Here is a 23,829-nt window from a genome sequence, read left to right on the forward strand (position 1 = left end):
TGAACCACTCCACGAACCCTTTTTGTGATGGGTATTTTCAAGATAGGGCCTCACAACCTATTTGCCTCAGCTGGCTTTGAACTTCAATCCCCCGATCTCTGTCTCCTGAGTAGCTAGGATTACAGGCATGAGCCAGTGCCCAGCCTTGTTCTGTCATCTTAAAATGCTTCATAAAAATTGATTATAAGCCTACAAATACATGTTGGCTTTTTTGAGACAGGGTGTCACAATGTAGCCCAGGCTGGCTGCATTAACTCTCTATCCTCCTGCCTCAGTCTCCTGAATGCTAGGATTATAGACATATAACACCACTCCTAGCTATATGCCAAATTTAGCTCAACAAATAATCCTGAACACCTGCCACCAGCTTCAGAGAGTTTTGAGAATTGATTCACTCTAACAAAATTAGCTGCCCACAATGACTGGAATGCCTTAGAATTCAAAATCTGCACTTCTTACAAATGCCCAAAAAACACATGAAAAAATGCTAACCATCCCTCACTATAAAGGAAACACAAATCAAAACCACACTAAGGGGAAGATTCCAACATGGTGACTAGAGGGAGGAAGCAGAAAGCGTGCTTCCTAAAGTAAAATCTTGGAGAGACACTGGAGATACACCTTACAGGAAAAACCACCAAGAAGAGGCAAAACTTTGACTCCTCCACACCCCCAGCCCGTGCATAGCATCCCCATTCCACATTAAACGGAGAAACCAGGAGGGCTCTTGCACCACCAGACAACAGCTCCAAGACTGGTTGGAAAGATGCAGACCACAAGGTGAGCTAAGCGGCACTCAGTACTTCCACAGACAACCCTGGGCCAGATCAGCATAGCCCCCTGGATAGACTGACTCCCACCCAGGGAAAAAAGAAAAAAAACTGAATAATAAGCAACAAAAACAAAAAAGACACGTAGCAAAGAGGGCAGGGCACCCTGAGTGCTAAAGAGGCGGGGAGGGGAAATCCCTCACAGAACTGTAAACAAACCAGCCGGAAAAGGCAGGAGCGGCGGCACCCGCCCAGCAACCAGGAGTGGGAAAGCTTGTAAAAGTGGCGGTGGGAAGAAAACTCCAAAGGAAAGAGTGGAAGGCCCACTTCCCATGTGAACTGTAAATAAACACAACGGCCTGAGAAAGCAGGTGCACTGTCACCTTCCCCAGTGTGCTTGGAAAAGGGAAAGCCTGCAACAGTGGCAGTCATGCCCAGGAGAACTCTAAGTAAACATAGCCTGCAGGACTAGGTGAGTATTAATCTCACTCCTGAGATCTGCAGAAATAAAGCCTCCAGCAACAGAAGGCTGACAGCAGCAGGCAGGTGAGCCACAGCCTCAGATAGCCATTCACAGAACTGTCTCCAGACTTTTTTTTTTCTCCCTTCCTTTGATGAGACAATAACAACCAAACTACACCTGCATGCTGAAAAACTTACTGAAACTGTATTGCATTTGAACTTGGGACATGTTGTGGTGTTTTTGTTTGTTTGTTTTGGTTTTGGTTTTTGGTTTTTTTCCCCTTTGATGAGTCAGACAATGACAAAACTTCTTCTGAGACACCATCTCCAGGATTGGAGGCTGAGGGACTAACACCAAAATTATTAACACTGAAACTTTATTGCATTTGAACTTGGAGATTTTTTTTTCAATCCTTTCTCTGTCTCTCTAATGCCTGTTTAGCTTACTGTTGATTAGTACACTATCTCTCCCTGTTTATATCTTTGAAAATTTTTGCTTGTTTGTTTTCCTTTTTTTACTTATTTGATTTTTGCCTTTTTCTTTACCTTCTTTGCTTTCCCTCTCCTCTCACCTTTCCATTCTAAATATCACCATTGTTATTATTACAACCTAGAAAATACTTAATTGCACACAGTACAAGGACAAAAACAACACCAAGAGCGATGACAGGAAGACAGAAAAAACAGGGAAACCAGTTTTCCACAGCAAAAAATTAGTACAGGAACCAGAGGGAAATGAAGAAAACAGATACTCAGATCCAGACTCCAACAAAATGAAGATAAACTATGCCAAAGAGCCCAATGAAGCCCACAAGAATAATCTGAAAGAAGAAATACTACAGGTACTCAATGAGAACTTTATAGAGATGATACTGGATATGGTCAACAAAAATGTACAGGAGGGACTCAAGAAATTCCAAGACAACAAAAATAGAGAATTTGAGAAAGCACAAGAAGAAATAAAAGAAACCATAGAGGCACTGTATAAATACCAGTGAAACAAAAAACATGATTAATAAAGAGATAAATGAACTCAGGACAAAAATAGACAACATTAAAGGGGAAAAGACTCAGGATATGGAAAACCTCAGAAAAAAGAACAAAACAATGCAAAACAAAATGGAAGGCCAACCCAGCAGAATAGAAATAACAGAAGACAGAATCTCAGAACTTGAAGATAAAATGGTAATTAAAGGAAAAACCAAAGAACTATTAGTTAGCAACTCAACCTGTGAAAAGAAAATGCAAGAACTCACTGACTACATCAAAAGACCAAACCTGAGAATCATGGGCATTGAAGGAGGAGAAGAGGTGCAAACAAAGGGAATGCATAATATATTCAACAAAATAATAACAGAAAATTTCCCAAATCTAGAGAAATCTATTCCCATACAGATGCAAGGCCTCCAGAACACCAACAGACCAGACCAAAATAGAACTACCCCATGGCATATTATCATTAAAACAACAAGTTCAGAGAACTGAGAAAGAATATTGAAGGCTGTAAGACAGAAAAAACAAATAACATACAAATGTAAACCCATCAAAATCACAGCAGACTTCTCAACAGAAACATTAAAAGCAAGAAGAGTGTGGGGTGAGATCTTCTGGGCAATGAATGAAAATAACTTCAACCCCAGGATACTCTACCCAGCAAAACTATCATTCAAAATAGATGGAGCAATAAAAGTCTTCCATGATAAACAGAAACTAAAACAATATGTGACCACAAAGCCACCACTACAAAAGATTCTTCAAGAGATTCTGCACACAGAAAGTGAAACCCAACTTAACCATGAAAGGGCAGGCAGCACCAAACTACAGGAAAAGAAAAAGCAAGAAAATAGAGAGTAACCTCAATTTAGGTACACACAATCAAATCTTCAAACAACTAAGACAACTAAATGACAGGAATTACCACATACCTATCAGTACTAACATTAACATTAATGTTAATGGACTTAATTCCCCCACCAAAAGGCACCATTTGACAAACTGGATTAAGAAGGAAGATCAAACAATTTGTTGCTTACAGGAGACCCATCTCACCGACAGCAATAAGCATGGGCTTAGGATGAAAGGCTGGAAGAAGATTTACCAAGCCAATGGCCCCCCAAAACAGGCAGGAGTAGCAATACTTATCTCTGACAAAGTAGACTTCAAACCTACATTGATCAAATAAGATAAAGAAGGACATTCCATACTAATAAAAGGAGAAATAGACCAAAAGGAAATAACAGTTATCAACCTATATGCACCCAATGTCATTGCACCCAATTTCATCAAACATACCATGAAGGACCTAAAAGCATATATTAACTCCAACACAGTGGTTATGGGAGACTTTAACACCCCATTATCATCAATAGATAGGTCATGCAAACAAAAAATCAATAATGAAATCCTAGATCTAAAATATACCATAGATCAAATGGACCTAGTTGATGTCTACAGAATATTTCATCCAACTTCTACACAATATACATTCTTCTCAGCAGCCCACAGAACCTTCTCCAAAATAGATCATATCCTAGGGCACAAAGCAAGCCTCAGCAAATATAAGAAAATAGAAATTATACCATGCATTCTATCTGATCACAATGCACTAAAACTTGAACTCAACAACAAAAATAAAGACAAAAAACATGCAAACAGCTGGAAACTGAATAACTCATTGCTTAATGAACAATGAGTCATTGATGAAATAAAAGAGGAAATTAAAAAGTTCCTGGAAGTCAATGAAAATGAAAACACAATGGGATTTCATAAAACTAAAAAGCTTCTGCTCAACAAAAGAAATGGTCTCTAAACTGAAGAGAACACCCACAGAGTGGGAGAAAATATTTATTTGGCAGTTACACATCAGAAAAAGGACTGATAACCAGAATATATAGGGAACTTAAAAAACTAAATTCTCCCAAAACTAATGAGCCAATAAAGAAATGGGCAAGTGAGCAGAACCTTCTCAAAAGAAGAAATTCAAATGGCCAAAACACACATGAAAAAATGCTTGCCATCTCTAACAATAAAGGAAATGCAAATTAAAACCACACTAAGATTCCACCTCACCCCTGTTAGAATAGCCATCATTAGCAGCACCACCACCAACAGGTGTTGGCGAAGATGCAGGGAAAAAGGAACCCTCTTACACTGCTGGTGGGAATGTAAACTAGCACAACCACTCTGGAAAAAAATTTGGAGGCTACTTAAAAAGCTAAACATTGATCTACCATATGATCCAGCAATACCACTCTTGGGGATATACCCAAAAGACTGTGACACAGGTTACTCCAGAGGCACCTGCACACCCATGTTTATTGCAGCACTATTCACAATAGCCAAGTTATGGAAACAGCCATGACACCCCACTACTGACGAATGGATCAAGAAAATGTGGTATCTATACACATTGGAATTTTATGCAGCCATGAAGAAGAACGAAATGTTATCAGTCGCTAGTAAACGGATGGAATTAGAGAACATCATTCTGCGTGAGGTTAGCCTGGCCCAAAAGACCAAAAACTGTATGTTCTCCCTCATATGCAGACATTAGATCAGGGGCAAACACAACAAGGGGATTGGACTTTGATCACAAGATAAAAGCGAGAGCACACAAGGGAGATAGGAGGATAGGTATGACACCTAAAAAACCAGATAGCATTTGTTGCCCTCAACGCAGAGAAACTAAAGCAGATACTTTAAAGCAACAAAGGCCAATAGGAGAAGGGGAGCAGGAACTGGAGAAAAGGTTAGATCAAAAAGAATTAACCTAGAAGGTAACACACATGCACAGGAAATCAATGCGAGTCAACTCCTTGGATAGCTATCCTTATCTCAACTAGCAAAAACCCTTGTTCCTTCCTATTATTGCTTACACTCTCTCTTCAACAAAATTAGAGATAAGGGCAAAATAGTTTCTGCCGGGTATCGAGGGGGTGGGGGGGAGAGCGAGGGGGCGGGGTGGGTGGTAAGGGAGTGGTTGGGGGCAGAGGGTATAAATGACCCAAACATTGTATGCACATATGAATAAAAAAAAGTGAAAAAAAAACTAAACATAAATCTGCCATATTATCCAGCAATACCACTCCTAGGGCTAGTCCCAAAGGAATGTGACTCGGGTTATTACAAAGGCACCTGCACACCCATGTCTATTGCGGCACTTTTTACAATAGTCAAGCTACGGAAACAGCCAAGATGTCCCACTACCAACAAACGTATTAAGAAAATGTGGTATTTATACACATGGAATTTTATTCAGCCACAAAGAAGAATGAAATTTTGTCATTTACAAGTAAATGGATCGAACTGGAGAACATCATCTTAAGCGGTGTTAGCCAGGCTCAGAAGTCCAAAAATCATATGTTCTCCCTCATGTGCAGATTATAGACCCAAAGCAAATGCAGTAATATTATTGGACATGGGCCACACACTAAAGGATCGATGTGCACAGAGGAATAGGGAAAGGGAAGGAAACCTAAAACTCCAATGTGGTTGATGTGCTCATTATAAAGGAGCAAATATAGTAATCTTAAACTGACAGAGGCCACTAGGGAAGGGGACCAGGAAGTAGTGAAGAGGTCTGGTAGAGATGAACCAATGTGGTTTGCAAAACACATGTGCATGGAAGCAGTGCTAGAAATCTCTCTGTATAGCTATCTTTATCTCAAACTAGCAAAAATACTATGTCTTTCTTATTATCTCTTATGTTTTCTCTTCAGCAAAATGGGAGAACAAAAGGGAAGAACAAGTTCTGCCTGGAGTGGGGGAGGTGGCCCAAACAATGTATACATGTGATGTGAATAAATGTAAAAATGATAAAATTAAAAAAAAATTTAAATCTGCACTTCTATTTACCATCTAGTTAGCCATAATTCTGACTATAAGAATGTGTCTTGGCCATTTTATGAAGCCAGTATTATACTTATCCCAAACCAGGCAAAGCACCTCCAAAAAGGAGAGCTATAGGCCAATCTCCTTAATGAACATTGACGCAAAAATCCTCAACAAAATAATGGCAAACCGAATTCAACAACACATCAAAAAGATTATTCACCACGACCAAGTAGGCTTCATCCCAGGGATGCAGGGGTGGTTCAACATACAAAAATCAATAAATGTAATAAACCACATTAACAGAAGCAAAGACAAAAACCACTTGATCATCTCAATAGATGCAGAAAAAGCCTTTGATAAGATCCAACATCATTTCATGATAAAACCTCTAAGAAAACTAGGAATAAAAGGAAAGTACCTCAACATTATAAAAGCTATATATGACAAACCTACAGCCAGCATTATACATAATGGAGAAAAACTGAAACCATTCCCTCTAATATCAGGAACCAGACAAGGATGCCCACTATCTCCACTCCTATTCAACATAGTACTGGAATTCCTAGCCAGAGCAATTAGGCAAGAAGAAGGAATAAAAGGAATACAAATAGGTAAAGAAACTGTCAAAATATCCCTATTTGCAGACGACATGATCCTATACCCTAAAGACCCAAAAAACTCTACTCAGAAGCTTCTAGATATCATCAATAGCTATAGCAAGGAAGCAGGATATAAAATCAACATAGAAAAATCATTAGCATTTCTATACACTAACAATGAGCAAACGGAAAAAGAATGTATGAAAACAATTCCATTTACAATAGCCTCAAAAAAAATCAAATACCTAGGTGTAAACCTAACAAAAGATATGAAAGACCTCTACAAGGAAAACTATACACTTCTGAAGAAAGAGATTGAGGAAGACTATAGAAAGTGGAGAGATCTCCCATGCTCATGGATTGGTAGAATCAACATAGTAAAAATGTTGATACTCCCAAAAGTAATCTACATGTTTAATGCAATTCCCATCAAAATTCCAATGACATTCATTAAAGAGATTGAAAAATCTACTGTGAAATTTATATGGAAACACAAGAGGCCACGAATAGCCAAGGCAATACTCAGTCAAAAGAACAATGCAGGAGGTATCACAATACCTGACTTCAAACTATATTACAAAGCAATAACAATAAAAACAGCATGGTACTGGCACAAAAACAGACATGAAGACCAGTGGAACAGAATAGCGGATCCAGATATGAAGCCACACAACTATGAGCAACTTATCTTTGACAAAGGAGCTAAAAATATACGATGGAGAAATAGCAGCCTCTTCAACAAAAACTGCTGGGAAAACTGGTTAGCAGTCTGCAAAAAACTGAAACTAGATCCATGTATATCACCCTATACCAAGATTAACTCAAAATGGATCAAGGATCTTAATATCAGACCACAAACTCTAAAGTTGATACAGGAAAGAGTAGGAAATACTCTGGAGTTAGTAGGTATAGGTAAGAACTTTCTCAACGAAACCCCAGCAGCACAGCAACTAAGAGATAGCATAGATAAATGGGACCTCATAAAGCTAAAAGGCTTCTGTTCATCAAAAGAAATGGTCTCTAAACTGAAGAGAACACCCACAGAGTGGGAGAAAATATTTGCCAACTATACATTAGACAAAGGACTGATAACCAGAATATACAGGGAACTTAAAAAACTAAATTTGGAGGCTACATAAAAAGCTAAACATTGATCTACCATTTGATCCAGCAATACCACTCTTGGGGATATACTCAAAAGACTGTGACACAGGTTACTCCAGAGGCACCTGCACACCCATGTTTATTGAGGCACTATTCACAATAGCCAAGTTATGGAAACAGCCAAGATGCCCCACCACTAACGAATGGATTAAGAAAATGTGGTATCTATACACAATGGAATTTTATGTGGCCATGAGGAAGAACGAAATGTTATCATTCACTGGTAAATGGATGGAATTGGAGAACATCATTCTGAGTGAGGTTAGCCTGGCCCAAAAGACCAAAAATCGTATGTTCTCCCTCATATGTGGACATTAGATCAAGGGCAAACACAACCATGGGATTGGACTTTGAGCACATGATAAAAGCAAGAGCACACAAGGGAGGGGTGAGGATAGGTAAGACACCTAAAAAACTAGCTAGCATTTGTTTCCCTTAACGCAGAGAAACTAAAGCAGATACCTTAAAAGCAACTGAGGCCAATAGGAAAAGGGGACCAGGAACTAGAGAAAATGTTAGATCAAAAAGAATTAACCTAGAAGGTAACACACATGCACAGGAAATCAATGTGAGTCAATGCCCTGTATAGCTATCCTTATCTCAACCAGCAAAAACCCTTGTTCCTTCCTATTACTGCTTATACTCTCTCTTCAACAAAATTAGAGATAAGGGCAAAATAGTTTCTGCTGGGTATTGAGGGGATGGGGGGGAGAAGGAGGGGGCGGAGTGGGTGGTAAGGGAGGGGGTGGGGGCAGGGGGGAGAAATGAACCAAGCCTTGTATGCACATACGAATAATAAAAGAAAAAAAAAAAGAATGTGTCTTGGCTAGTGGAGTGCTCTCCACTAGTACCAACAAAAAAAAAAATGTATCTTTAAACAGAGGGGTTGAACTTGTTCAAAGTAAACTGTACTTTAATATGTGTGTGCTAATTTTTAAAAAGCATGGATCTTTAACTCCTGCTTTGCAGCCCCACTCTCCTTGCCTATAGGGTGTGCATGCTGTTAATCTCTTCTCCATTTCTTCCTGGATAGCCCACTCCTAAATTCATGAAAAGTCTGCTTTGTCCCTCCATGTTTCAACAGGTATCTCCACCTTTCTACTACAATTATTAGGTAAACTGTCAGGGTTACAAAAGACGTTAACAATGTATTAGAAACTAGTTACCAGCAAGTAACAAAAAAGATGAATACCAAATCCCATTTGGTTTCTTTTAGAGATAATTACAAAAATCAGATTATATGCTTCCGGAAGAAAGTACTTTTGAATCACACATTATCATGTCCTCTGCATTACCAGGCACTTTGTGTCCAATATTTGTTGCTTTTTACACTTTTTTCTTGCAATAATGTTTGACTTACATAAAAATTAAAAAAAAGTATACAGAGTTCATGTATACCCTTCCTAAAGGTTTCTTTACTGTTAACAATTCATATAACCATGAATCAAAACCAGGATATTGGCTGAGCACAGTAGCTCACAGGTATAATCTCAGCTACTTGGGAGACATAAGAAAGAGGATCATAGCCTTGAGAACCTATCCAAAAAAATAAAGGAAAAAGGGCTGGAGGTGTGGTTCAAGTATAGAGTACTTGTTTAGGAAAAAAAAACAAACAAACGTGACAACATGAATAAATTGCTATTAACTAAATTACAGACCTTATGTGAATTTTGCTAGTTTTTTTTCCCTCGTACTCTATTTCTGGTCCAGGATTCAATCCAGAATCCCACAAAGCATTTAGCTGTCATGTCTCTGTGATCTCCTCCAATGTGTACCAACGCCTCAGTCTCCTTTGCCTTTTGTGACCTTGACATTTTTGATAAGTACTGCTGGTGCACATTATTCTTCAGAATGTCTCTTACTTTGGGTTTGTCTGGTGTTTCCTCCTGATTAGATTATGCATTTTGGGCAAGCAACCCCAAAAGTGAGACTGTGTTCTTCTCGGCATGTCACTTTACAGGATCCATGAAGTTGTGACATCTAATGCTAACCTTGGTTAGCTTGACTAAGGTAGTGTCTGCTGGGTTTCTTCATGTGAAGCTGCTGCTTCCCATTTGTAACTGATGTCTTTTCAAATGTTTTCTATTGATTTTGTTTTTTAAGACAGGATTTCACTATGTAGCCCATGACAGCCTCAAGCTCACAACTGTCCTTCCTCAGTCTCCCAAGTATGAGATTACGGGAGTGAATTATTTTACACAGGAGGGCATATTTTAAGGTGGTGTTAATATCCTGTTTCCCTCAGACTTTCACCCACTGATCTTTAGCATCTGTCAGTGAAATGGCCTTTTACAACTTTTACTGTGATGTTTGTCCACTGTGATTATATATTCCCTATTCCTCATACATTTATAATTCTGCTATAAGGAAGAGTTATCCCCTCCCTTCCCTCATTTATTTATCTATTCAATTCTCTATTTCAGTATGGATTCAAAGATATTTATTTCATTCTCTAAGTAATAATCCAACTTTACCATTATTTATTTTGTATCTCAAATTATTCAGTTTGGTCATTAGGAGCTCTGTATTACCCCATTTAGACTAATGGGTAAACTTAAAAACAACAGAAATTTATTTCTCACAGTTCTAGAAGATGACAAATTCATGGTCAAGACACCAGCAGATTCAGTGTCTCTTAAAGACCCCACTGTCATGACCTAATCAATCACCTGTCAAAAGATCTTAATACCATCACCTTGGGATTTCACCTTATGAAGCCTGGGTAGTCTGAGGGGAAAACACCAAACTTTTTTTTTTTTCCTATTCTTACACACCATTTGATACAACACTTCTGAAACCAGTTGTGTGACTACAGTGGAGATAGTAACAGCTGGATTATGGATATGTTTTGAAGACAGGTGCCAGATAGTGTGTGAAACTGGGTAGGTAAGGATGGCTATAAGGTTTTTGGCCTGAGAAACTGGAAGCATGGAGTTCCCACTTACTGAGAAGATGGCCAGAGGAACAGTTTCCATGGGATGAATATTAAAACCTCAGTTTGGATATGTCAAATCTGAAGCACTTACTGACACCCAGTGGAAATGTTGAGATGCAAATCTGGGGGTGGGAGGAGTGTCACAAAAAAAGAAGTTCTAGGTTGGAAATTTAGAGCATGTAGAGATGCTACTTAAAGCCATGAGACTAGGACTGTGAGCATAACTCAAGTGGTAGAGCACCTGCCTAGCCAGTGTGTAAGGCTCTGAGTTCAAACCCTAGTACCACAAATAATAATCATAATCACAATTATCATAATAATACCACGAGACTAAAAGAGTCCAAGGGACCAAACAGAGGTTAAAAAAATAAAAGTTTTTTAAACATTAACAAGTACTGATGATAAAAGTTTCTTGTTAACTTTTTTTTGAAAAAAAATTTAATTGAGCTAATTATGGCAGCTCAAGCCTGTAATCCCAGCTACTTGGGAGGAGGGATTGGGGAGATCATAGTTCATGGCCAGCCTGAAACCTGTCTCAAAAAACAAAACCAAAAACAAACAAAATGACTAGAACACTATGAAATTCCCAACACATAAAAATGACTAATGTTTGAAGAGATAGAAGTGCTTAGTACCCTAATTTGATGATTGTGCATTTTATGTATGTATCTATACCCATGCATACATATATGTATATATATGGATGGAATTGCCATAATGTGCCACACAAGATGTACAAATATGTCTCAACTTTTTGGGAGTACTGGGGCTTAAACTCAGAGTCATGCACTTGTGAGGCAGGTGTGCTCCACCCACTTTATAGTATATCACAGATTGCCTAACCAATAGTTACTCCACTGTTACAGAAAACCAGAACTAATTCTTCCTCTTCCCAGAATTCTTAATTTAGAATTGAAACATTAATTGGTTACTGGTAATGTTAGTTAACTGGTTAATCAACACCAACATCAGACGCGAGCAGTGAATGGAGAAAAAGAATTTGGGTGCCTCCTTTCAGTCTGATCGTTTCTCAGTTGTATGATCCCACTTCTCTTTTAGCCACTGCACTTATCAGTTCTGAACTGCTACTTACTATTATATGCTAAATATCTGTAAAGTATTTCTCTCCTGATTCACTCTCCTCCCCATCACATAGACTCTTAGTTCTAATCTGTACTTCAGAATGTATGTTTTTAAAAGGCCCCTGATAATTTCGTTTGTTCATATCAAATAGTAAGTTAATGACCACAAGACCAGTTCAATAGCTCTTTTCATTGCTAATTTTCTTACTTTTTCATCAAAACAAATTTCAGATTTAATTGTTTTGTGAGGGTAACGAGGGTTTTATTGGGGGCCTCAGGCCTTATTACGCAGGCAGGCACTCTACCACTTGATCTACTCTGCCATCCCCTTCAGAGAGAAAATTACTGAACAGCTTTTTAAAGTTTTACATGCTAATGGAGCAGTTTCAGGTAATATTTGCTTTATACAATTCTGACCCAGGTGATTTTTTTTTTTTTTATTTTGCAGCTCTGGGGTTTGACTCAGGGCCCTGTGCATTGCTAGGCAGGAGCTCTACCACTTGAGCCACTCCACCAGCCCTTTTATTTTATTTAACTTAAAGAGAATGATTCCAGAGAACCCTAAGTTGCTCAAGAGGGGCCAGATGAAATGCTTAGTCAGTCAACAGCACTTGTAGCATTCCAGGGTTACCAGGACATCAAACAACTTCTGTCCTAGAGCAAACACCTTCAAGCAGCTGCAGATTTAAGGGGAGCTACTAGGTCTGCTTTAGTTCAAAGTGTTACCAAGGATTCCCAAAGCCTCTCTTCAACAACCAAGAGCCTGGCACTGGGAGTAACATACAGCTTGCCAAGATAGTCTGTCAAGATTTATTAATTTGATAACATTTTGAGAATTTTCATTTGGCTATTTAAGTTTCGCCTTTTTCTTTAAGATGAAAGCCATGCAAAAAAATTAAGCATTTTCCCCAATTAATACCTGAAAAGTCTTCATTTAAAACCCAAGAATTTATATGACTAATACACTAACCAGAACAGAGTCATCAAAAATTCTTTGAGGATCTTAGAAAGCATGAAACAATGTGGCATTCTTAATAATGTCTTAGATATGAAGGAAGCAACAAGAATTTGGACACCTCCTTTTGAACACAACTATCAGAAATGGAATTCCAAAGCCATCTGTAGTTGAAAGTATGCAAGCACAACAACAAAAAAACTAGATTCTGGAGATACAGTCTAAGGCTAAAAGCAATTTGAGGAGGGGATAGGTTTGGTAGTTTTCAGCAGCCTCTCTGTTCTCCCCCAAATTGCAAAAACAAAACAAACAACAAAAAACGCCTTTTGCCTGATCTTTCTCGCTTCTTGATCAAGCCAACAGGTAGTAGCATTATGGATTCTTCTCACCTTACAACAAATTCTCACACCAATAAAATTGCCACCACAAAGGTTACATAATCTTCCAAGATGCCAAATCTAGGTGTCTATTCATCACCACCTTCTGTGATCCACTGGAGGATGGAGAACTACTGATCCCCCCACGCCTCAGGTCTCAAGCTTTTCCTCATTCTGCTACCAAGCCCTTGCTCTGCTCCTTTCCCAATAGTTCTCAGAAAAACTGCTAGATTTGCCTTTACATATAACTCCAAGGGTACTGTAGCATCTGACAAAGCTGTCTTCTGTCTGACCCCTTCATTTCCATTGCTACTGCCCTGCTGAGACGATCCTTCTCATTTAAGCCACTGAATCCAAAACTGGCTGATAATCCATCTCCTGAGAACTTTGTTGTATTTTTGGTACTTAGGATTGAACCCAGAACCTTTCACATCCTCTGCATTCCTACCATTGAGCTACATCCCAAGTCCTGAGGAGCTTTTTAAAAAATAGATTTTGAGACAGTGCAGCCCAGCAAGCCTCAAAATCCTCTTTCACCTCTTGAGTTCTGGGAAGACATGTTCATCACCACACCCAGCTCTTAATCTGCTATTTATTTATTTATTTAGTAGTGCTGGGGTTTGAACTCAGGGCCTCACACTTGCTAGACAGGCACTCTAGCACTTGAGTCACTCCACCAGTGCTGGGTTTTTTTGTGTGTGTTGGGTATTTTCAAGATAGGGTCTCACGAACTATTTGCCCTGGCTGGCTTCAAACTGTGATCCTCCTGATCTCTGCCTCCTCAGTAGCTAGGATTATAGGTATGAGCTACCAGCACCCAGCTAAATACCCAATTTTAACCCTCCCATTCCTAAAGTTGAAAATCATTGAAACAGATTATCTCAAACCTTAGGATGCTTCATACTTTAGCAGAGTCACTTGCAGTCCTTGTTAAAGCACCCAAGTTTCTTTTCCCAGGTGGTGCTGAGCTATTGGTCTGAGAACTGCTACGCATTAGAAATTACTGATAGAGGAGTAGGAGTGTGGCTCAAGTGGTAGAGCACCCGTCTAGCAAGTGTGAGGCCCTGAGTTCAAACCCCAGTACCACCAATATACCACTTACATGAAGTGCCCCAGACTGACATCCTCCCTAATGACCACATCAAAATTGTTTGGTAGAGTTGCAAATTAATTTTATAACCTTTATCAAGGCACTAACTTCTAACCTCAGAATAATTTAGCAACTACTCATATTAAGTATATATATTTTTCTAAGCAGTAGAGACTCATTCAAAATAATAATGCAAGCATGGCATGGTGGTAAAGTTCTGTAATCCCAACACTGGGGAGGCTAAAGCAGGTTTGAGGCCAGCCTGAGCTACATAAAGAGACCCTGTCTCAAAAAGCAAAATACAGTAATACTCTACATGTCCAAAAAATTCAAATACATTCCTTATTTAATCCATAAAATCCACCAAGACAGGCAGAGCAGGTTATTAGTATCAGAGGAGTGATTTAAAGTTACACAGCTAATAGGTGGTAGAGCTGGTTCTCAAACCCATGCTTTTTAGCCTCAAAGAATTTCTCTATTGTAGTGTCCTATCACAAATTTATTTTGCCTACTCAAAAGAAATAAACTTTTACAGGAATCCATTTTCTTTTCTTTTTAATACTGGGAATTAAACTCAGGACCTCATACTTGCTAGGCAAGCACTTTTATCACTTCAGTCACATACTCCATCTTTTTGCTTTTGTTTTTTAGATAGGGTCTTACACTTTTGCCCAGGCCGGCCTGGGACCTTGATCCTCCTACTTCTGACTCTGGAGACCCTATCTCAAAAGTACCCAATAGGAAAAGGGCTGGTGGTGTGGCTCAAGTGGTAGAACTCCTGCCTAGCAAGTGTGAGGCCCTGAGCAAAAAATCCCAGTGTCACCAAAAGAAAAGGCATACCCAGGAAGATGTCTATTATCTGAAAAACAACAAAAGCTAGGGATATAGTTCAGTGTACAGCACTTTCCCAGCATATTGTAGGTTCTGGGTTCAATCCAAGCACTGGAAAAAATGAAAGAAAAAGAAAATAAGTGTGCCAGTGATGTGGAGAAATTGGAACCCCTGTACACCACTGATGGTAATATAAAATGGTGTACCCACTGGAAAACAATAGGGTGATTCCTCAAAAATTAAAAGTAAACTAGGTACCATGGCTCACATCTGTAATCCCAGTTACTCAGAAGGTGGAGACAGGAAGGGTTGCAAGCTCATTACTCTTTTATCAGTTGTTATTTGTTACTTTCCAACCTCTGCTATTACTTGAGTTTGCATCACCTTCTCTGGATTATGAATTTAAGTAACTCTTATAAGATCTTACTCATTACTTCCTTAAAATTATTTATTTTTGAAGATATAAAGTCTTGCATATTGATCTAAATGTATACGACAATCTTCCCCAAGTTATCTATCTGGCTGACTTTTGAAATGACAAAACACAATGTTAGATTTTTGGAATTCTATTTCCATACAGTGAGTTAATTCTACTATAACACTTACCTTAAAAGTAGCTTCCTGCCTCCTCAGGAATTAGGAAATAGTCATCAGGTTTTAAATGCTATTCCTACCCAACTTGAGTCAAGCTCCTTAGCTTTCTAGGATAGTACCTCCTTTGCTGCATTGTCACAGACTGAGTGATACATGCGTGTAAGAGCTGACCAACAGGTTGGGTTCCTCCCTTTTCATTTATCTAAGACTTTGACTTACTTGAGACATTTCCTATTTGCCTGGCATTAATTTGTTATTACAATAATCATTTATTACCTTTGCTAACCTGCATTATTGGTTACTAACCTAAAAGACTTAAAAACAGCAGAAACAGTTCTTTGGTATTTTTCAGATTATGTTCAGTTTAATACTAAAAACAGAAAAATAAGAAACATGTTTTTCTTTTTTTTGTTGTACTGGGGCTTGAACTCAGGGCCTCACGCTTACTAGGCAGGTGCTCTACCACTTAAGCCACTCATCCAGCCCTTTTTTTGTGCTGGGAATTTTTGAGACAGTATCTCTCGAACTATTTCCCTAGGTCTGACTTCAAACTGTGAGCCTCCTGATCTCTACCTCCTGAATAGCTAAGAAGAAATGGGTTTTTCAGGTCTACTGTTTATGAAGATTTCTATTATAACACCAGAATCTTTACAGCTGAGCCTTTCTTTTTTCTTTTTTTCTGGTGGTACTGGGGTTTGAACTCCAGGCCCTCTAGGTACACGCTTTATTTACCACTTGAGCCATGCCTTCATCCCCAAGATTTTTATGAACATGTAGTGTGTGTGTCTGGGTGGTCTTATTTTTTGTGTTTTGCTTTGTTTTTGTAGAGCTACAGCTTTAACTCAGGGCCTGGAATATGCTAGGCAAAGCACTTCTATCACTGAGCTACAGCCCCAACCCTAGAGCTGTGTTAAAGCATTTTCCTAATGGAAAGACTTGCTATTCACACACAAACAATTCCACAAAACAGAGATCAATAAAAGGATGGAATGAGACTCATACACTTATTTTTTTGTTTAAGAGAACAAATTTTATGCCAGTTATATAGGCTCAGTGTGTTAAGACATACCTTGGGGAAAATATGGCTACTTTCACAAAGTTATAAGCTTTATTTCTGAATATAAAACCCAGCTTTTATTGGATGTTTCTGATTCCCAAAATAACAGTATTAAGATATGCCTCATTTTAGGCTTTAAATAATTGTATAATAAAATAGCATCAGTAGGTCCAAAGCTGAAATGCAAAGTTTGTATGTATTTCTTTCTAACAGAAAGGGGATAAGTATTTTGTTTCTTTTCGTGCAGCTATGATTTCCAAATTGTGTACCAGGACAACTTAGTAAATTAACCTAAGTCCACAGATTAGATTTCTGAGGAAACAGAAATATCTGTTGGACACCACACAGATTACTAATTCGAGGTAGCTTACATTTTCAACATTAGACAACATTATAGTCCTGTTGATGACAACATTACCTTTGTATAATTTTCAGCAGTCTGATGAAAAGTTCTGTGCAAGAAGAATAGTAGAGCAAGAAATGATACTAATTCCAAGGTTTGAAACATTGTGCAGTGTCCACAGTTATTAGTGGTGATGATGTAAATTCTTCTTAAGTTGCTTGGACCTAACTTTAATAAACAGAAGTATTAGGTCTTTCTTTTGGCCTAGGTATGCTATGAAAAAAATTACTGAGACACACTAAAGGGTGTCATGGGCTGAGAAAGTTTGGGAACATCTGTGGTATAAGCAAGAAAAATACAAAACAAGTCATTTAGTTTTTCTCTTTCTACCTAAAAATTTTCTAAATAAATAGTCATATAAAAAGGGGAAAAATATATACAAACATACATACAAAGTTTGGATTTTTATTGAAATCTTATGTTAGGTATCAAACAAAATCTGCTTTCTTCAGATAAAAATATTCTCTCAGATGCCTCCAGATATAACTACTAAGTCTAAATTGGTCCTTCAAAGTCTTTTTTTTTTTTTTGTCCTCATGATACGTTCATACACATTTAGTATGTTCCCAAAAGCATTTTTATCGTGTAAAGGACCGAACATGACGACCTCTTCCACTGCCTCCGCTCACAAACTTTCCTCTTGAGCCTCCACTGCCACTATTTGCACTCGCCCATGAAGGTCCGAGTCCCCCACGGCCTCTTGAAGCACGGTCCCGAGGACTTGGACGGTAGCCTACAAAAGAAAGAATACAGTTTTTAGTTCCACCATCCTTTCCTTTCTCATTACATAAATGCTAATCTATGACATAATGCTAATCTATGGCTCAAATCAAGAATTACTGTTATTTAAAGACTCATATAAAAGCTCTATGAATATGCTAAAGACTACTGAATTATCTACTTGAAGTAGGTAGACTATGACATATCTCAAATAAAACTGTCATTTTTAAAATGTTCATTTAAAACCAAAGCTACTTCTAAAGAGAATCTTGAACTTGATATAGTGATATTTTAGATATAAATAAAACAATTATTACTTACATGCATGACACTGCAAACAAAAATAGAATAAACTGTATGCAGACATCTTAGTTATTGAAATACTTTGTGGTTAAAAAGGTACCTTAGTGATTGGCTTTCATTTTTGAAATATAACACATCACCAAGAAATTTTTCAGATATACAAATAGTTCAGAATCTAAAAACTTGATTATTTTCACAGAAGATATACATTAGGCATTCATCCAGATATAAATTTGACTCTAGAATTATAAGTCAACATTCTAAAATACTCCTCTTGCTGAAAATGAGAGTATGTGACATTCAAAAAATTGAAAAGAAGGAATTCACTTCCCTTCTCTCAGCAGAAAAGGATGTATACCTGTAGAACTAAGAGGTCGCAATGGAGGAAGAGGGCCCCTATTAAAATTGCTCTGGCCTCCACGACTTTCATTATAATTTCCTCGAGGAGTATTCTGAGCACTCCAACTGGAGCCTCTTGCTCCCTCCCGACGACTGTAATTTCCTAAACACAAACAAAACAATCAAAATCTTTGTTTTTCAAAACCTCGACTATTTATCTTGTTTTTTCTTCTTCTTTTTTTGTTTTTGTTTTTGTTTTTGAGACAGGGTCTTGCTTTGCAACACACCCGGCAGGTTTCAAGCTTGTAATCCTCCAGCCTCTGCCTCCCAGGTGCTGGGATAATAGGCATGTGACACCACATCCAATCAACTTCAGAGTTGGATTAAGGAAGATCTGTCAGGCTTTTGTTAATCTTCAAAAGTAATGAAAGAGAAGCTGAAATTCTATAAATTGCATATATTAGTACTGATAGTATCACATGATGGTTAAGAGCAGAGAGGCTTTAGAGCCACACTAGCATAGTTTTAATACTGTTCCTGATCAGCTGAATGACAATTTTATTTACTGTAAAGAAGGGTACTGTCAGAACCTGCATTAGGGGGTTGATGAGATGGTACTACGTGTACTGCTTATAACAATTCCTAATATTCCTGTATTTGTGCTATTAATGTAAACTCCTATTTTCTCTTACACACACACACATACACACTCTCCTAAATCAGCAGCTATGAAAACATTATCAATTCACCAGTAAAGAATAATTTCTAAAACTGGACATGGTGGCATATGTTTGTTGTAATCCCAACACTCAGGAGACTGAGGCAGGAGGGCCAAGAATTCAAAGACAGTTTGGGCTGTGCAGCAAGATCCCACCTCTAAATAAATAAAATAAGAGAAGCAAGGGTGAACTACACAGAACAATCTTAAGGTAACTGGTGAGAAGTACAATTATGAAAATTATGTATGGATATTACTCAGGAAAATAAAATTTTCAATGTAAAAAAGAAAATAATTAGCAAAAATGTTTTTAAAACGCATCACTAAAAGTGCAATATATCAAAGGATAACTTAAAAAGGTTTGGTTTTTGTTGTTGTTGATTGTTTCCTATCCAACAGATTATAGAAAGTACCACTGTTTAAAGGCAGCTCAACTATAGGTACAAAAGTACTTTATCTGAATCTCCTTTATCTGAATGTGATTCAGTCACATTTTAATATTCCAATGTTCTAACCCATTAGAAAACACACATAAGTAGTTACCTTTTGAAGCAGGTGGTGTGAAAAACCTATTTTGACTATGAAAAGCACCCCGTCCTCCTCGATTTCCTGAAAACCCACCACGGGAAGAAATCTTCTGTGATACTTTGAGTGGTCGTTTTGGTGGAGGTATTCCATCTTGAGGGACCACCTCTTTACTTTCTGCTGCAACAAAGTCATCCACATGCATAGAAGGTGGTCTACTTGTGTTCTGTTTTCTCTGACGAAAAATATCATGGGGTCGTATGCCCTGTCCAAATCCTCCCCTGCCCCTTCCTCTTGGTGGTGGCACAACATGAGCTCGTTTGGCAGGTTCAATGTACTCAGATTTTCCACTATGAAAGCAAAAAGACTCCATGAAAAAATTCTCTTTTTCACATTTCCAGTAAAAATATAATAAATCAACCTGTAGCAATATTGAAAACTATAAATTTCATTGTTTTCTTATTCCAATTCTGCTAAATGTGCAAGTTTTATTACTTCTGGAATAAAACAAAAAATAGCTAAGAATAGTGCTCACATTTTACTGATATAACTAACAATTTTTAAAAATAGTCTTGGGGGGAGAAATGACCCAAATATTGTATGCACATATGAATAAGCGAAAAAAAAAAAAAAACAGTCCAGTCCACTTTGTTCAGACTTTCTAAACTCTCATAAAGAACAATATAGGAGTCAGGCACTGGTGGCTCACGCCCATAATCCTAACTACTCAAGAGGCAGAGATCAGGAGGGTCACAGTTCAAAGTCAACCCAGGCAAATAGTTCACAGACCCTATCTCGAAAAAAAAGGCCTTCACAAAAAAGGGCTGGTGGAGTGGCTCAAGGTGTAGGCCCTGAGTTCAAGCCCCAGAACCGCAACAACAAAAAAAGAACAATATGGGGGCTGGGATTAGCTTAGTGGTAGAGCACATGCCTAACAAGTACAATGCACAATGCCTTGGGTTCAATACTCAACAGAAGAGGGGAAGGGAGGGGAGGGGAGGAAATAATAATAAATGTACTAGGTATATTCTGGCCCTGGCTAAATTATTATCTTAAAAAAAAAATCCAAACAGTATTCATGATTCAAGTGCTATGTCAACTTCCTGTTAAAATAATTATGTGTCTATCTTAAAATACACTAAAATAACTTTTACCTTGACGTTATAAAAGTCTCATGCTTGTGCTTCCCAAGTTTGAATCCTTTAGTAGTCTTGGTTCTTCCTGGAGAGGATGGTTCTGACAAAAATGAGCGCTCTAATTCTGAGTGCAAATCAAAGTCACTACAGCATTTTTCAGAGAGCTCTATCAAGTCAACCTTTACCTGCAGTCATAAAAATGAAACAAAATACATTTTAAATGTAACTACTAGTGTAATATTTCACTACAGAAATTCTCATTACTTATAATAAATTATATTTAACTCTCATAGTAAATTAATTATAAATCTACCTTTCCTTCTTATCTTTTTCAGAAAGCAACATCATTGGTAGTTCACAACAACAAACTTTAGGAAATCAGCTATTTTTTTTTTTATGCTGGCATTCCTCCTCAAAGCAGGACTACAAGTCTAGAAGATTTTAGCTACCTAACAGGGAATTCAGGATGTTTCTATATAAATTAACACTGTAATATGACTAGAACTTTTCCAAAAGAATCTAAAAATAATAAACTCTGCCAGCTTTGTATCATCACCCATCTCTATTATAAAAAGATTCTGGGCCACAGATTCCCAAAAGTTCTATGCATTTACTGACATTCCAACCTAAATTTAATTTCAGGGAAACCAAAAATAAACTTATGTTCAAGTTTGTCATGCTTACAAGACCTAAAATTGTCTAAGCTGTGGTCACAAATATCATTGCAAGACAGTACTGGTTCAACTTAAAGTTATAAAAAGAACAACTTCTAGTTATTTAGACTGTACTGCCCAATAAGGTAGCCATTGGCCATGTATAACTATTTAAGTTTGAATTAAAATTAAATCTTAATGAAATTCAGTTCTTTAATCAATCACACTAGCCAAAATTCAATTGCTGAACAGACACAAAGGCTAGTGGCTACTATACAGAACAAGGCAGATTACGGGACATTTCCATCACTATATAAAGCACAGATCCAATGAATCACTGAACAATTTTTACTAAAAACAAATGAATTCTTTAATGTAATTTTAATTGAGTTTTATGTGACTTTTTAAAAAGGAAAAGCAGTTACTAAATACATACATGAAATCTTTAAATTACGTAAGATGTGGTTAAAATCATCTGCCCTAATATATCTCCAAGAAAAGAAAAACACTGCAGTAAATTTAAAAATCTTATAAAATCTTTAACTACTCTCTTATCCATTCAACATTAAGAGTACCAATTCCCATTCATGTTATAACAGACATATTCTTTACAAGTTCCCAAGCTGTAAGTAGATACCTTACCATTCCTTTCCTTAAATACAATGCAAGAACTGAACTGTTTTGTAGGATACCTTATTCTATAACCTACCAATATAAGAAAACAAAGTGCTCCAGAGTATTTATGCCAGAATGTAACTTTTCCCTTAAATCACAAATGAGAAAGAAGCAAAGCAAGCAGCATAAAAAACTAAGTTCTGGATGCCACTAAGTATATAACTGCCATAAAAGTACTGTTGTACTCATCCCCAACTGGACCTTAACAGTCATGTAATATGTAAGCTATTAGAATGCTAACAACACACAAGGAAACACAAAAGCCAGTAACTTTCTTCTAAATACTTAGCTAAAAAATGCTTTATACCAAGTCCAGATCTGTGTCAATCTCTTCAGCCTGAAATGGAGTAAACCACATGGACTTCAGCTGGTCATCCATAACATCAGACAGCACATATGCAGTCCTAGAGTAAGAAAAGTATTTGGTAAAAGGCAGAATTCCAAAATCAAGTATTTTTACTTGCATTCTAACTAAAATTTATGGAGGTATGATTAAAAATATTACCCTCTCAAGCATTACTAAAATTAGCACTTTAGAGACCCCAAAAAGCTATTCAAGAATCAGGTATCCTTAGGCTGGGGGTGTGGCTCAAGCTTGCACTGCATGCCTGAGGCTGAGTTCAATAAAACAGAGTCCTGGATGGCAAGTTTACTGCACTGTACCAACCTGTACAGAAACTGCCCAACTTTAAATTTTCTAACTATAGAGGCCAATTCTGCCACATTAGAAGATCATCAGGGCTATCGTGCTCCAGAAATTAAGAGATACATATCCTCTAAACCAGGGGTCAGTGAGCCTTGGCCTGTTCTGTGAGCCTGTTTTGTACAGCCTGAGTGCTAGGAATAGTCCATACAATTTCAAACAAAACATTACAGAAGAATGCTACAGAAGCTGTCAGTGGCCTGCAGAGCCTAGAGGAAAAAAAAAAAAAAAAAGTTTGCTTATCCTCTTTAGCCTTTTTGCTAACCCTCTTCAGCCTCCAGCCATTACATAAACAACATCTACTCAAACACAAAACATTGCTTATTTTACCTGTTGTTAAATAGATTCTGGAGAGATTCTGGTGCTGAAAGTACTGGTTCTACATCCTGGTCACTGAGAGGTAAGGGATCACCTGATGACTCCAGCATCTGCTTAAGTCCAACTACATTGTCCAGCAAAGAATCCAGATTGTCATCATCTTTTGAATGTTCCTAGACAAACAAAAAAAAGCAGAATGAGAAGATGCAAATAAAACTTAAACCCATGCTTATCATCTACTGACTCATTTCCAGAAAAATTATCAAAAAATTTGAAAAAAATCATCAAGAAATTACCAACTTAACATTAAGAATATTAAAATAAAACATCAAAAGCACTTGTCATTTTATTTCTAAACAATGGCAGCAGGGGACATCTTGCATCCAAAGAATCAACATTTCAAAAAGTACTGCCTTTGTTTACTCTGTAAGATTCATAAGTATAGTGGACTTCACTCCAATTATTAATCCAAAGAGTTATTTGAAACAGTATAAATACTCAGTTAAAGGTTCTATTATTTTAAAAAGGTCACTATGTGAAAAATTTGTACTACTTAAACTGAGAAAAAAATATGCCTCAGGAATGCT

The 23,829-nt window shown here is 37.6% G+C and overlaps 1 protein-coding gene across 2 annotated transcripts in view; it reads right to left on the reverse strand.

Moving 5' to 3' along the window:
- Nucleotides 1–17,541: 17,541 nt before the first annotated feature.
- Virma (vir like m6A methyltransferase associated) overlaps nt 17,542–23,829 on the reverse strand; it is a 52,626-nt gene continuing 46,338 nt past the window's right edge. For both annotated transcript variants that reach the window (XM_020156979.2, XM_020156978.2), the window contains 6 exons: nt 23,255–23,415; nt 22,529–22,625; nt 20,912–21,078; nt 19,776–20,107; nt 18,534–18,677; nt 17,542–17,885 (listed from right to left, as the gene is read on the reverse strand). In XM_020156979.2, coding sequence (XP_020012568.2) covers nt 17,731–17,885; nt 18,534–18,677; nt 19,776–20,107; nt 20,912–21,078; nt 22,529–22,625; nt 23,255–23,415 — 1,056 coding nt within the window. In that variant the 3' untranslated portion in view covers nt 17,542–17,730. The remainder of the gene's footprint in view (nt 17,886–18,533; nt 18,678–19,775; nt 20,108–20,911; nt 21,079–22,528; nt 22,626–23,254; nt 23,416–23,829) is intronic.

Source organism: Castor canadensis, chromosome 3 (genome assembly GCF_047511655.1).
Source record: "Castor canadensis chromosome 3, mCasCan1.hap1v2, whole genome shotgun sequence".
Taxonomy (NCBI): Eukaryota; Metazoa; Chordata; class Mammalia; order Rodentia; family Castoridae; genus Castor; species Castor canadensis.